The 12,312-nt window shown below is 41.6% G+C and overlaps 1 protein-coding gene across 1 annotated transcript; it reads right to left on the bottom strand.

Annotated features, from left to right (window-relative positions):
- Window positions 1–2,054: 2,054 nt before the first annotated feature.
- Window positions 2,055–4,061, bottom strand: EAF02_007780 (uncharacterized protein; the record flags this gene model as incomplete). The annotated part of the gene is made up of 1 exon (XM_038903828.1): window positions 2,055–4,061. One exon carries the CDS (start codon window positions 4,059–4,061, stop codon window positions 2,055–2,057), a length of 2,007 nt encoding a protein of 668 aa, XP_038756642.1.
- Window positions 4,062–12,312: the final 8,251 nt, after the last annotated feature.

Genomic DNA, 12,312 nt, shown 5'->3' with positions numbered 1-12,312 from the left:
TGTGTGGTCTTTCTAATTAAAGTTTATAGGGAGACATCTTTGTAGAGAGTTTATCTTTATAGAGAGATTTCGCTGTACATGAAAGTATTCTTATCCTTGTTCGGCTATTGGAGAAAAAGAACCAGTTCCGTATCCGATACATATCCTCTTCAATGCCTCCCATGGAGTTATAGAATAAGGTTACAGCTTGTTTATGTAACACAAATATGAAGATCTTAAAGCTGTGGCATACAACGTAGATACATACATGTAGCTATCCATTCACTGAAGCAGTAACCCGATATGTGAGTTAATGAGTCGAATAACTCAGGATTGCTCAAGGCCACAAATCAGGGACGAACGCAACCTCGTTTAAAAACATCTACCCCCTACCACCCCCCAGCCTCAACTTCCCCCCTCGGACCCCCCCCCCCCCCCCAGTCCCGAGTATCCGCTGCAAGTCCAAATCTGACTACAGAGCGCACCTTCCCTCTTTTCCTCCTGTTCTTCCAAGATACTTTTCCTTCCCGTCCTCAATAAAGTTAAACTACCGGAACTCTAGAGCCCAAACTAAGGCTTGAATCAACATCAATTATCCGTGTTTAAATTCTCATAGATGCTCTTCTTCTACATAATATTATGTCATGCCAATGCCCATACCCCATCGCCCACCCATTCACCCCTCCATCTATACCCCCACACATGGCGACCTCGCTACGAAACAAAGAAACCACTTCAACGCACTCCCCAGAAGACGAGGTATATATACATCTCTCTCTTCAAGCCATCCATCCACCTACCATCCGTCGTATTCATCCACCTCACATCCCACACACGACCTCGCTCGCACCAAGACAAGAAAAATGACTTCACTCCACCTCACCTCATCTCACATCCCAACTAACAACTATATATACCCCTCCAATCCCTCCACCCAACCAACCATCTAATACCTACTTACACCCATCCTTCCCTCCCCCTCCCTCCAAACAACACCTCCTCAAACAAGACACCAAAACATTCAAGAAGCAGACAAAGAGGGGTATCTACCCATCTACCCATCTACCCTCCCACCTAGCTACCTAGTCCGTACCCATACAAGGATATTTTCCATGATATTACATTACCCCGCATATATACAAAGGTACAAAGATACGAAGATACAAAAAATTCAAGATACACGTATAAATATATATACGGACTCCCTACCGAGGTAGGTAGGCAAGAAAATGCGATTGCATCTCTCGCAAACAGAAATACAAATACAGATACAACAAACGCCCGCGTACACCAACGCATAAGATGCCATTTTGATCTCATCATCATCTAGCTACCCACCTGCACAGCTTCTACTTCATACTTTTCAACCTCCTGCGATCAACCTCCTGCGATCAACCTCCTGCGATCAACCTCCTGCGATAAAACCCCGGTATCTGAATCGTATCACATCACATCATTTGAACATCTCGACAATGCACAATAAACAGATATCTTCGAAGACGAGGTTTCATTTAGCATAGATGAGTATGTGTTGCATGGATTGTATGGATGAAAACTTTCGTACTTGATATGTAGATAAATAAGTGCAAGTATACCTATCTACCCGATACATACCCAGTGCGAAATACAATTCATCATCTACTGCCTGTTTGAAATCAATCAATTAACCCATGCCACGCCACGCTACGCTACTCCACTTCACACCACACCACACCAAACATACTCCCCTATAAATCCCATGCGTGAAATATAGACTATGCTCCAGCCTACAACTCTTTGCTCAATCATGTAACCGAGCCGAACCAAAGCTCAGAGCGCCCCTTAAAAACAAAAAAAAGACAATGCCGCCCCATTTCCCATACCATGCTTATGATCATCTATCCTCATTCGTCATGTTACAATGACGTAGAAATCGATGATCCATCCGTGAAACGCCAAAAGATATGCAATTGTAAAGAGTACACACATAAATACACCACGAGTCCCATTTCCCCTACGTTGTATGCTCCCATCGCCCAGTATGCTTGTTTCCTAGTTCTTGCACCAGGTTCTTGAGTTTCCCTGAATGGTAGATCCTAATTCTTCTGATTTTCTCCCTCTGCCTCCATCAAATCATCCATCATCATCCTTTCACTCATACTCTTTGGGGTTCCGGAAAAACTACCCACTCCTCCACTTGCTCTATAACTCAAGACATCGCTTGCGTCAAGTCCACTGCGACCATTGACACTTCCAACAAATGAATTCATAGCACCCATTGACGCGGCACTGGCATGTACTGCATCATTGACAACTGGCATGCTGAATGGACGACCTTTGTAAGAGCCAACGATTCCATGTGCAGGAGCAGGAGCTGGTGTTACTTTCTTGTTACTGAAATCATTAGGAATTGGACGAGCAGGAGATTTAGAAAGTTCGACATTGTCAGGGCTTTCTTCGATACTTGGCGAAGTAGGTTCTTCTATATCCGATTCATCTTCATCATCCTGAGGACGGCTTCCAAGACTTGGATTTTCATCAAAGGAGAATAAATCCTCTTGTTCATCATCCTGAAAGGTCAAGCTGGCTGGTTTCTCATCACCCTTTCCTCTAGGTTCCATAGTCTCGAGTGTAAGTGGTTTGCTTGGCGATTTCACCTGCAAAGGAGAAATTGCTGGTTCTGGATTCTCATTCTTTTTCGGCGATAGAATGCTCGCAGGTTGTTTGTTATAATTTCTCATTTGTCGCAAAGACGGCATATCCAACATATCATCATCCGATGGAACATCTGCATCGTCCTCCGGTAGAGCCTCTATATGTTTCACTTGAGCTTGTGGTTCGGGTTGTGGTATTTTTATTGGTATGGAGACTGGTGGGATATTTTCGTCTCGAGGTGTAATAGGAGTTGGTCTAGAATCGAAGTAATTGGTAGTATAACCATCATCTTCCAAAGTATCAACCGAAGCCGATCCATCTGGCGGAGCAACGACGGTGGTCCATTGCGTTCCATCATCCTCTAAAGGACCTCTCGATAGGGCTCGTAATGCCTGTGAGGAAGATATTCTTTTTGGTGGTGGCGCATCGATATCCTCGACCATTTCCGAACCAGCCTCATCATCTGAATCATCTGAGAAGGAAGGTGGAAGCAATGGCTCCAATTCTTTGGGCGACGCTGTTGGCAAGACCTCTTCTCCCTCCACATCAAAACGAACCCTTCGAGGACTTGTATTCTTTGAACTAGTAGATGTTCTTCGTAAAGCGCTTCTGCGACGTGGTCCATCACTACTACTATTGGATGCGATTGAAATTTCATCGGTATTTTTTCGTTTGGGTATCGAAGGACTTCTGGGATCTGGAGAAGCATTCAAAGATCTAGTATCTGTACTCGCATCAACAAGCGGCTGTGACTGTGACTGTGATTGCGATGAGGTATCCATTTGTATATCTTTTGACTTGTTATTGAGATCAGTATTCGAATTCGATTTTCGTTCGTATCGACTGCTGGAATCTAACAATGGCAGGTAACTTGGCGTAAAGACTCCTGTGAATTCCTTCTCTCGCGCATGTGGACTTCGTGGACGCTCTTCTTCCTCTGCTGCTGCTGCTGCTACCTTTTTCGTATTATTGGGAACTATTGGCGCCGAGGTACCGAAACCTAATTGTGACTCCATTGCCGTGGAAATTCCGTTGGTCATTACATTTGAGTTCTCATGCGGCGCGCTTGTGATTGCGATTGTGTTGTTACCATTGGAAACGGGATTATGACTGGAACTTGGACTGGGACTGGAGCTGGGATTGTTGTTGCCTGTGCCTACATCTGTACCTGTACTTGTGCCTGTGCCTGTGTTTGTAATTTTGGCGCATGAGTCCAGGTTATCGATATCGAGATTTTCGGCGAATGGATAAAGAGCCTTATAATTCTTTAATTCTTCGGCAATCATTCTGGAAACTGTCTGGGAAATGTTTGGAGAGACATTCTTTAATAAATCCTCTTCATACTTGATATATTCCTTCTTCATGTCCTCTCGATATAAATCAACCTTATGATCAAGCTCGGTAAGCTTGTTAGACAGCTCCCGTACAAGCTTGCTTGCTTCGTCCATGATCTGCAGGAGTCTTGTTGCTTATTCCAAACGTCTAGAAGGCGAAAAAAACCAAGAATTGGAGTTTTTGGGTGAGATTTGCGATGACGGTTGGTTGCGGGAAGGATTGAAGAGAATTGGCGAGAATTGAGGAAGACGAGAGAATTGATAGGCCAATTGATCTTTTCAATACATTCTCATATACTCTAGGATTGGCTGGGAAGGAGGAAGAGGAGATAGAGGAGTTGTTGGAGGAGGAGGAGGAAGAAGAGGAAGAGGAAGAGGAAGAGGAAGAGGAAGACGTATGAAGGTAATGATAGAAAGGAAGGATAGATTTGAGACGCAAAATAATCGATAGGTAGAAGGTTAGATTATGATCGATGATATAATCCAATTGATGTAAAAAGTAATTTGTGTAATCGGTTGTGACTTGTGGAGTATTACTTTCTTTAATGACTACTTTATTGCTTTATTGTCTTTTTCTCCTTCTCTCTCCCTCTTTCAGTCTCTCTCTCGCGCGCTCTCTCTCTTTCTCTTCCGGATGCTGAATTATGGAAACGAATGTATGTGTATGGTATGTATCTCTGTGCATGCACATCACACAAATATCACTGACGATTAGGAAAGATTTTTTTTCTTATTAAGGTGCGGCTTGAAGTCGGTGAAAAAGGAGAGTTAGCAACGGACTAGAGAGTCTAGCTTGAATAGTTTCAAAATTTTACTTCAAACCCAGGAACAGACATCAAATCATTGGTAGGTACTGACAGGTGTTATCAATTGAATTGTGCTTTTTGAATGCTTTAATGCTTTAATGCTTTAAATCAGGTCATTTTACTGTACACTTGGGCACTCATCTTGTTTTCTTATATTGATCTTGAATTTCGAACATGTCCTCCTCAGTCATGAACTCATGAACTTTCAATCAATCGATTTCCATTCATCTTCCCGTCTCACACTATATCTATCAATTGGTGAAGAATTCGAAAATATATGGAGTCTTCACATCAGTCTAGACAATTATTGCGCGTCAAATGGTTCTAGATCAACAAGATATTCATAGATATAATGGGCTTTATGGGTCTCCTACTCGTATATGAGTTCCTCAGGAATCAAAAAAGAGTGAGTCAGTCTTTCTCGACGTGAGCTCGAAGGGATGACTTCTTTGAAATATCTGATAGACTGTATTATATCGCTACAGCATATACAATACAATAGGAGAGATTCGTCCATGAGTTGGTTGGAAGCATCATGACGAAAGTAGAAAGTATAAAGCTTCGAGTTGAAGAGAGAAGAGAGTCTTGTTGACATGTATCCTATCTATCTATCCCTTTGTAGTCGATTCCCTTCAATCGAACAAGGTTCAATTGATATTGTTCTTCCAAATAGATAACAGGTAGATCCAATCTTTACTACCTACATGTCTACCATCTACCTATCTGTGCTGTAGTATCCCTTCAATATCTAGTAATTCCAACATGCGATTCAGCCAGCTTTCTTCATCATTTCGTCATTGCATCACTCTCATCATCCTATCATATACATCTTCTTGATGGTTACTGTGAAATAGATTATGCTGTCCTACCTACTCTGTACATATTTTCCAATATCTCCTCAGCCCAGCCGACACCGGCATGAATTCTAATATTGATCGATCAACTGCAGTGTTCATCACACCGACGTTTATACCAGCCAGTAATCCAATACTCTGTTCGCTCTGAGAGTCAGATTTCCAACCAACCTCAGAAATTAAGAATGTAACCTTGTGCATTGATACAAGGGGTCAGTATTTCTTGGTATCTTCCGTTGACCATCACGTGCTGGGGTACACTTTTCTTATCGCGATGGATCTTGACTGATTACCACTCCGTGAAGTATGAGAGTATCCAGGCGTGCCAGGTACTGCTGTATGCCCAGGTGGTTACATCTCATATCAGACTTCATATCCACGCACATTGTACTGACCGAATAGCCTCGTGGGGAGACGGGGGGTTTCTTTTTACCTTTCTCTCTGACCAAAACTTCATCTATACTTCGAAGTCACTCATCAAGGAACACTACCTACGTGGCCCAAGTACCGGAGTAAAATATCCAAATATTGATTGTTTGGCCCCCAAATACTATGGGCACGAGACTTGCAATAATACTCTTTCGCCGAGATCAACAGTTGCATCCTTGAAGAGTTGTCCATTGGTCCACCAATCATTGTGGCAAAAGGGGTCATTATTTGACATTCTCATCCGAATTCTGTTAATCTTTCGTGGATTGAAATTCTCCCTTTAACAGTTGCCTCGGCTTCATGAAGTTTTTGGCCATTCTTCACAAGCAATTGAAATCAGTACTTTCAATGTTTCATTAATCCTTCCAAACTTCGGAAACTTACGGACGATGACTCTTTGTACCACAATTCTTCTCATGGTACAATCCATCTGCCCTATCGAATCCGAAATCAGTCATATTGATATCGTCAGATGAACATCTGAGATGCTGTACCTGATCGTATATTTGCGTATACCTGCAGCCAATACTCAAGCGAGCATGGCAATAAATTCCCGTTTGATGTTTGATACACCAACCATTCCTTTCTTAATGGATGTAACTTTATGCACGTTGAACTTACATGCCGGTGGTACATGAACTCGTTTCTTGGAAAGTTGGAAGTTCAGCTTAGGCTTTCGTGGTACATTGATGCCTTCTAGGCAATAACTGGCCATGCTCTCTCCCGGACTGGGTACTCATCGATCTTAAGCCTCTTCAAAAACGGAGAAAGAAACCTTTATGCTTCTATTTTGAAACTTTTATCTCATATTTATGAGCTGAAAGTTTTTGTTATACGCTAGGTTGATCTACTTTGAACATTTGTTTCATGCTACTCATATGACAACCAAGTGGTCACACAAGAGTGAAATGATTCAAGCAGCTTATGGCATAGCTCTCGGACTAGCGCTTCGATCCCAATACCCATCATTCCACTTCTATAGGCGAGGTGGGTGTTGCAGTGTAATAAAGATTGGTGTGAAGTCGAGGGGGGCGGAAGGTATGAAGAAAGATTGCGAAGTCAACCACACCATGTCTCTTTATATTATCAAATTCAACTATCTCTTCCACATACGACCATAGACTGAGGAGAATTGGGCATCCCGTCCGCTCTGCCATACACAAGCCTCAGATCGGTAGATTAGTAGTTGGGTGGGTGACCACCAGCGAATCCCTACTGTTGTATGTTTTTTATTTATCTTTTTTGCCAGTTTGTGAAGAGGGATGGATGCTTTGATAGATGGGATGGAGGGTGGCGAGAAGGGCAGCTTCGGATGAATGCCGGATATCCCGATAATGGTTGAGAGATTTTTGCTCCCATTACACCCACTAATTGCATGTCACTATTACCTTATTAGCAATCGTTGATCAACAGCTGGATTTATGGTCTTGATTTGCCACGATCGGATAGTAACAAAAGGTCATAAATTTTCAATCGGAGCACATATGGTCAAAGATTCACTAGATCCATAGAAATTATGGATCTTTTGCTGCCTCCCCATCTTCTTCACTGTTAGCTAATGCCCGAATGACCCATTCCTTTTGTTCTATGATATATGGAACTAGTAGTATTCCAATGTCAGTCTCCACCACCTCCACAGTGATTCTTCAATGTTGCAATATATATTCAATTAACCTCAGGGAATCCATCATACAGGGCCGGATGGTGTAGTTGGTTATCACGTGTCCTTAACAATTAACACCTGTTAAATACGGACAAGGTCCTGGGATCGTGCCCCAGTCTGGTCAAGCATACATTTTGTCTTTTTATTGTTAAATAAATGTGTTGGTGGTGCTTGATATTTTTCGAGAGGGCTACGAGTATGTTTTGAGAATTGAAAAGCCGGGTGATTGAATAGCCTGCGTTCCATTCATTGCCTTCATGAAAAGTATAGTATTTACAATTCACTGTATATTTTTAGAGACGACGTTGGTAGGGATAGAGAGTCTTGTGGATGAACACTCACTCCTCTTCCGTTTTTAAACTCTCCCCTTATCAACTGGTGGACCTGAGCAAAGGAAAGATGGGTTTAATTTGGAAGTTGGGTATGTATATCATAAAGATGTTGTTCTACGAGGACAATATGGTGATGGTTTTCTGGGAGTTTTGGAGAGCAGGTGGAGAAAGGGGAAAGATTAGGGGAGGTTGAGCGCGCTTCTTCCGTTGAATCAGATGTTAGACCACAGCAGTTTCAAGAACAAAGCACCCAAGAGTTATGTTACTTACTATCCATATCTAAATAATCAAACTTTCAACAACGCACACAATTGAATCAAATACTATGTATAAGCTCAAAATCATGAATTTACACATCGTAGATCTAATTTCCTCCTCGTTTAATCGAAGGATGACTCGGAGAGTTAGACGTCTGAGAAAATAGTAAATGTGACTGATTCGGCGCTGAATATCATAACAATGCTGCAGTAATTTTTGAGAAATCACAGAGATTTGTTATGTTGCATTATGTATGTATGTATATTGACTTGGGAAATTTTGAAATTCGTCTGTGATTGATATACAACTACTATCATCTAATTATGAAACTCCACAGTTCAAGAAAGCAAAATCGAAATAAGTCATATCGTCAAGAGCTCACCCACATCTGCTCCCTTCCCATCCATCTATCCATAAGAATTTCCACACCCACTTCCTTAACTTAGCCCCTCTCACTTCCCCTCATCTCGAACCACCCCCCCCCCCCCCCCCAAATTGAAAAAAAAAATCGACAAAAATATCAAACCGCTAGATAAAAAGATGAAATAAAGTGCAAAACGATTATGGAGCGGCAGGGAGTCGAACCCTGGACTTCATCGATACGAATCAGATGTCTTGGGAAAGAGATCTGAAGATGCAAACGAGGCACTCTACCACTGAGTTACAGCCCCGAGATTTGTTGTTTGGATGAAGGTTTGAAGGGGCTGAAAAAGAATATAAAGTAAGAGGTAAGAAAGGGAAGGGAATAAATGGATGGTGTTTGATGAAGGGGTTTTGGTTGTGATTGGGATTTGGAGAGTATGATTAATGATTGTATGCATCAGATTTTGGGGAGAAACGTGAGGAGATTATTGATCATAGAGATCTTGTGGTGTATGATTTGCTTAATTTTTACTATTCTCTACGATGTATGGTATGTAATATGCATTCCCTTCTCCTTGATATTCATTTACTTACATCTGTAGTCCGATAAGATTCGATATCGATAAGCAAAAAAACATGTTCGGTAGTCCCACCATTCTCTCCACTTTTCTGAAAATTTCTTCCCTCCCCGAATAGTTTCTTTCCGCCCATCCATTGCACTCGAACCCAAGTCCATACATACAGCATCCCAATCGTACCCTGACTTTTCTTTGGGTTTCCATTGCAGCTATCATATAGCGTTGAAACCACGACTTCTCCACAATTAAACCAATCGGCGTTTGTGGTTTAGTGGTAAAATCCATCGTTGCCATGTTCTTCTTTCATCTTCATACGAGATCTGATGAACCAATCTCGATGGGCCCCGGGTTCGATTCCCGGCGAACGCATTTATTTTGCTTTCGGAAATCTGGAATAGATGGGGAATGAAGGGGATGGAACATGGTGAGTGAGGGCTTGAACTTTCGGGGGTTTGGAAGTTGTGAGGTGTTGGGTGATGAGAGGTAGACGAGAGATTAGGGCGATTTTGAGGAGATTTTGCTTTGGGGGATGGTGGAGTAGGAAGGGATTCGTCTATGAATGTTTGGTTTGGGCACTTTGTTTAGTCTTTTGGTCCACTCGGATTGTGATGTTGTTCGACGCTTCATGTTCGAGAATACCGATATTAGGAGTGATATGACGCTGTGCTGTTTTGCTTATAGATTGCATACATGCTCGATTTGTAAAAAGAATGCTTTTAATTAGGATGCATATTCTGATCTATAAATTTATCTTTTGGAGTTCAATATCCAGTATGGAGCAAGCACTCAAAGCAGAAAATTGAAAATGATTTCACAGCATAATAATTAGCTACCGAATCACCATCAATCACCAGCCCCTCCTCGCTTCATATTTTGCCCCCCCTCGGACCCCCTCTCCACTCGAGAAAAACTCTTCCACCTCCGTCTCCACATCTACATTCATTTCCCGTACCTCTCTCTTTTCTCATCGCTCATTTATGATTGATTGATATAATCAAACGCGAGCGCTCCTTCATAACAAGCATTCCGAATTAGTGTAGGGGTTAACATAACTCGCTTTCATATCTCTTCTTCTTCAATCGAACCAGAGTATCATGATCCGAGTAGCCCCGGGTTCGATTCCCGGATTCGGAAAATCCATTTGCTTTTGTTGGGGATTCGGGGAGGTGAAAGACGAAGTCGAAGGAGAGGAGTGCATAATTCCTTTTTGCACCTCTTTCGATACCAGATCGGATGTATTTTGAGACTAGACGTTGGATGGGGATTAGAGAGGTTCTTTGGAACATATGCTATCTGTATGAACAAATTTTTGATCTACTTTGGTCGGTTTGGAGACTAGCATCCCGCGATTACTTCACACCTCACTCACTACAGGTCTATAATACTTGGATCAGAATTTAAATTAGATAAAGCTGTATCGCGTTGAGAATCACATGTTTCAGCATCTTCAAGTGAACTTTGCTTACATTTCTGATTTTGTTGATGATTAGTATCTCGAGTTTTTTTGTTTTTGCATTTTTGGACATCTGAGAAGTACAGCGAGGGATGTATACACAGCAGCTGCTCATTCTTTGTTTCTCTTTTGGTTGCGTTATCAATGTAAAATCAATAATTCCTTGCTATCATTTTCTTTCTCTGTCCGGTCATCAAATTCTCATATTGTGTTAGTATCATTTTGCGAATCTGTAGCTTGCATTCTTCCCACATATCCCCAAAAAATGGTTCTTGGATAAATTGGTGATTTTGTACGGAAACTCATGAGTAAATGTGATGGTTTTGAAAGACGAAATCCCAATCCTGGGGATGCTTAGGAGTTTAACAGGATCTTTGTATACTGGAGGATGCTTGGGAGATATTGCGGACTGTTCGGTTTATTGATGGCTTTCTCAGTGAGATGCATCGACAGGTGCTTCAGACATATATTGGCTCTAGAAACCCAATCAACTTCATGCCAGATGAAAAGAGACAGAATTGTGAACCGAGATTCCATTTATGGTGCTCAATACTAGAATTTAGAATGCTAGATAGAATCAACACTGTCTTGACATCGGAATTTAGTCCAGGTGGTTACAAATCTTGTATTGACTGGAAAGTATGCCTTAGCAGTACATCTGTCCAGGCCACCTTGGAGATGCGATGGAGTGAGTTCTCCGGGGATCATGGCCCGATGGTAATAAAATTACCTAGGAACAGAGGCAGATCCATGTAAATTTGAAGTCTTCGTTACTTAGTCCATGTATAATCGCGCTCATCGAGAGTCAGAAGAAATGGAAATAACATTAGGGTTATGAAAGACCTTTTCAAGTTGCTATGTCATTTCATAAAATGTCAGTATGAGCTCTCAATGTTGATGGTATTTTCAAGGATCCAAATCTAGATGTCATAATGTCGTCTGAAGTATTATTTGTATATAGATGTTATTTGAGATCATGTCTTGATATCACATAATAGAGATGATCGTACAGCTAGCTATCTTTATAGATTTGCTGGCCACATATATCTTTTTATATCGTCTTCGAAAGTACAGGTATCACGGGCTATAAGTGTAGGACAGGAAAGGATCTTATAACAGCAGACTCGGAAGGCACCCGGCGGGAAGGGGTAAGGTTTTATTTATTTTCCTCAATTACTCCATTCAATTAGACACATATAGGCGCACCGCATGGTCAGCGTAGCAATAGCCACAGAAAAACTGAATCGATTATGGATTTACTACTACCACCTTTTATGCCATTTTTTGTCTTTCTACGTCTTTTCAACCGGCCTGACTGCCACATCAAGCTTGTGTCCCCAAGGAATCTGCATTTTCAAGTCAAGTATACAAGATTCACTACGGACCGAGAAAACTGCTCATCTTCATTCATCCTTATAAGTATGAGATAACTTGATGCTCATATTTAATGACAAATCTTGCAGCAATTTCATTATCTATCTCTGGACTTCAGAGGCACCTGTTCTTCTTTCGTGGATGAGATTCCAAGGAGAGAAATTAGACGAACAAGAAATCGTACATGTTATGAAACTCTAAAGAGATACATGGTACGAAGGAAATGATAGTCAGGAATAGATTTTATGAGAGTGA

Source organism: Botrytis sinoallii (assembly GCF_014898435.1).
Source record: "Botrytis sinoallii strain Bc 23 chromosome Unknown BSIN_013, whole genome shotgun sequence".
NCBI classification, from domain to species: Eukaryota; Fungi; Ascomycota; class Leotiomycetes; order Helotiales; family Sclerotiniaceae; genus Botrytis; species Botrytis sinoallii.
Note: the sequence above shows the minus strand (reverse complement) of the source record. Positions and strands in the feature narration are given on the sequence as shown.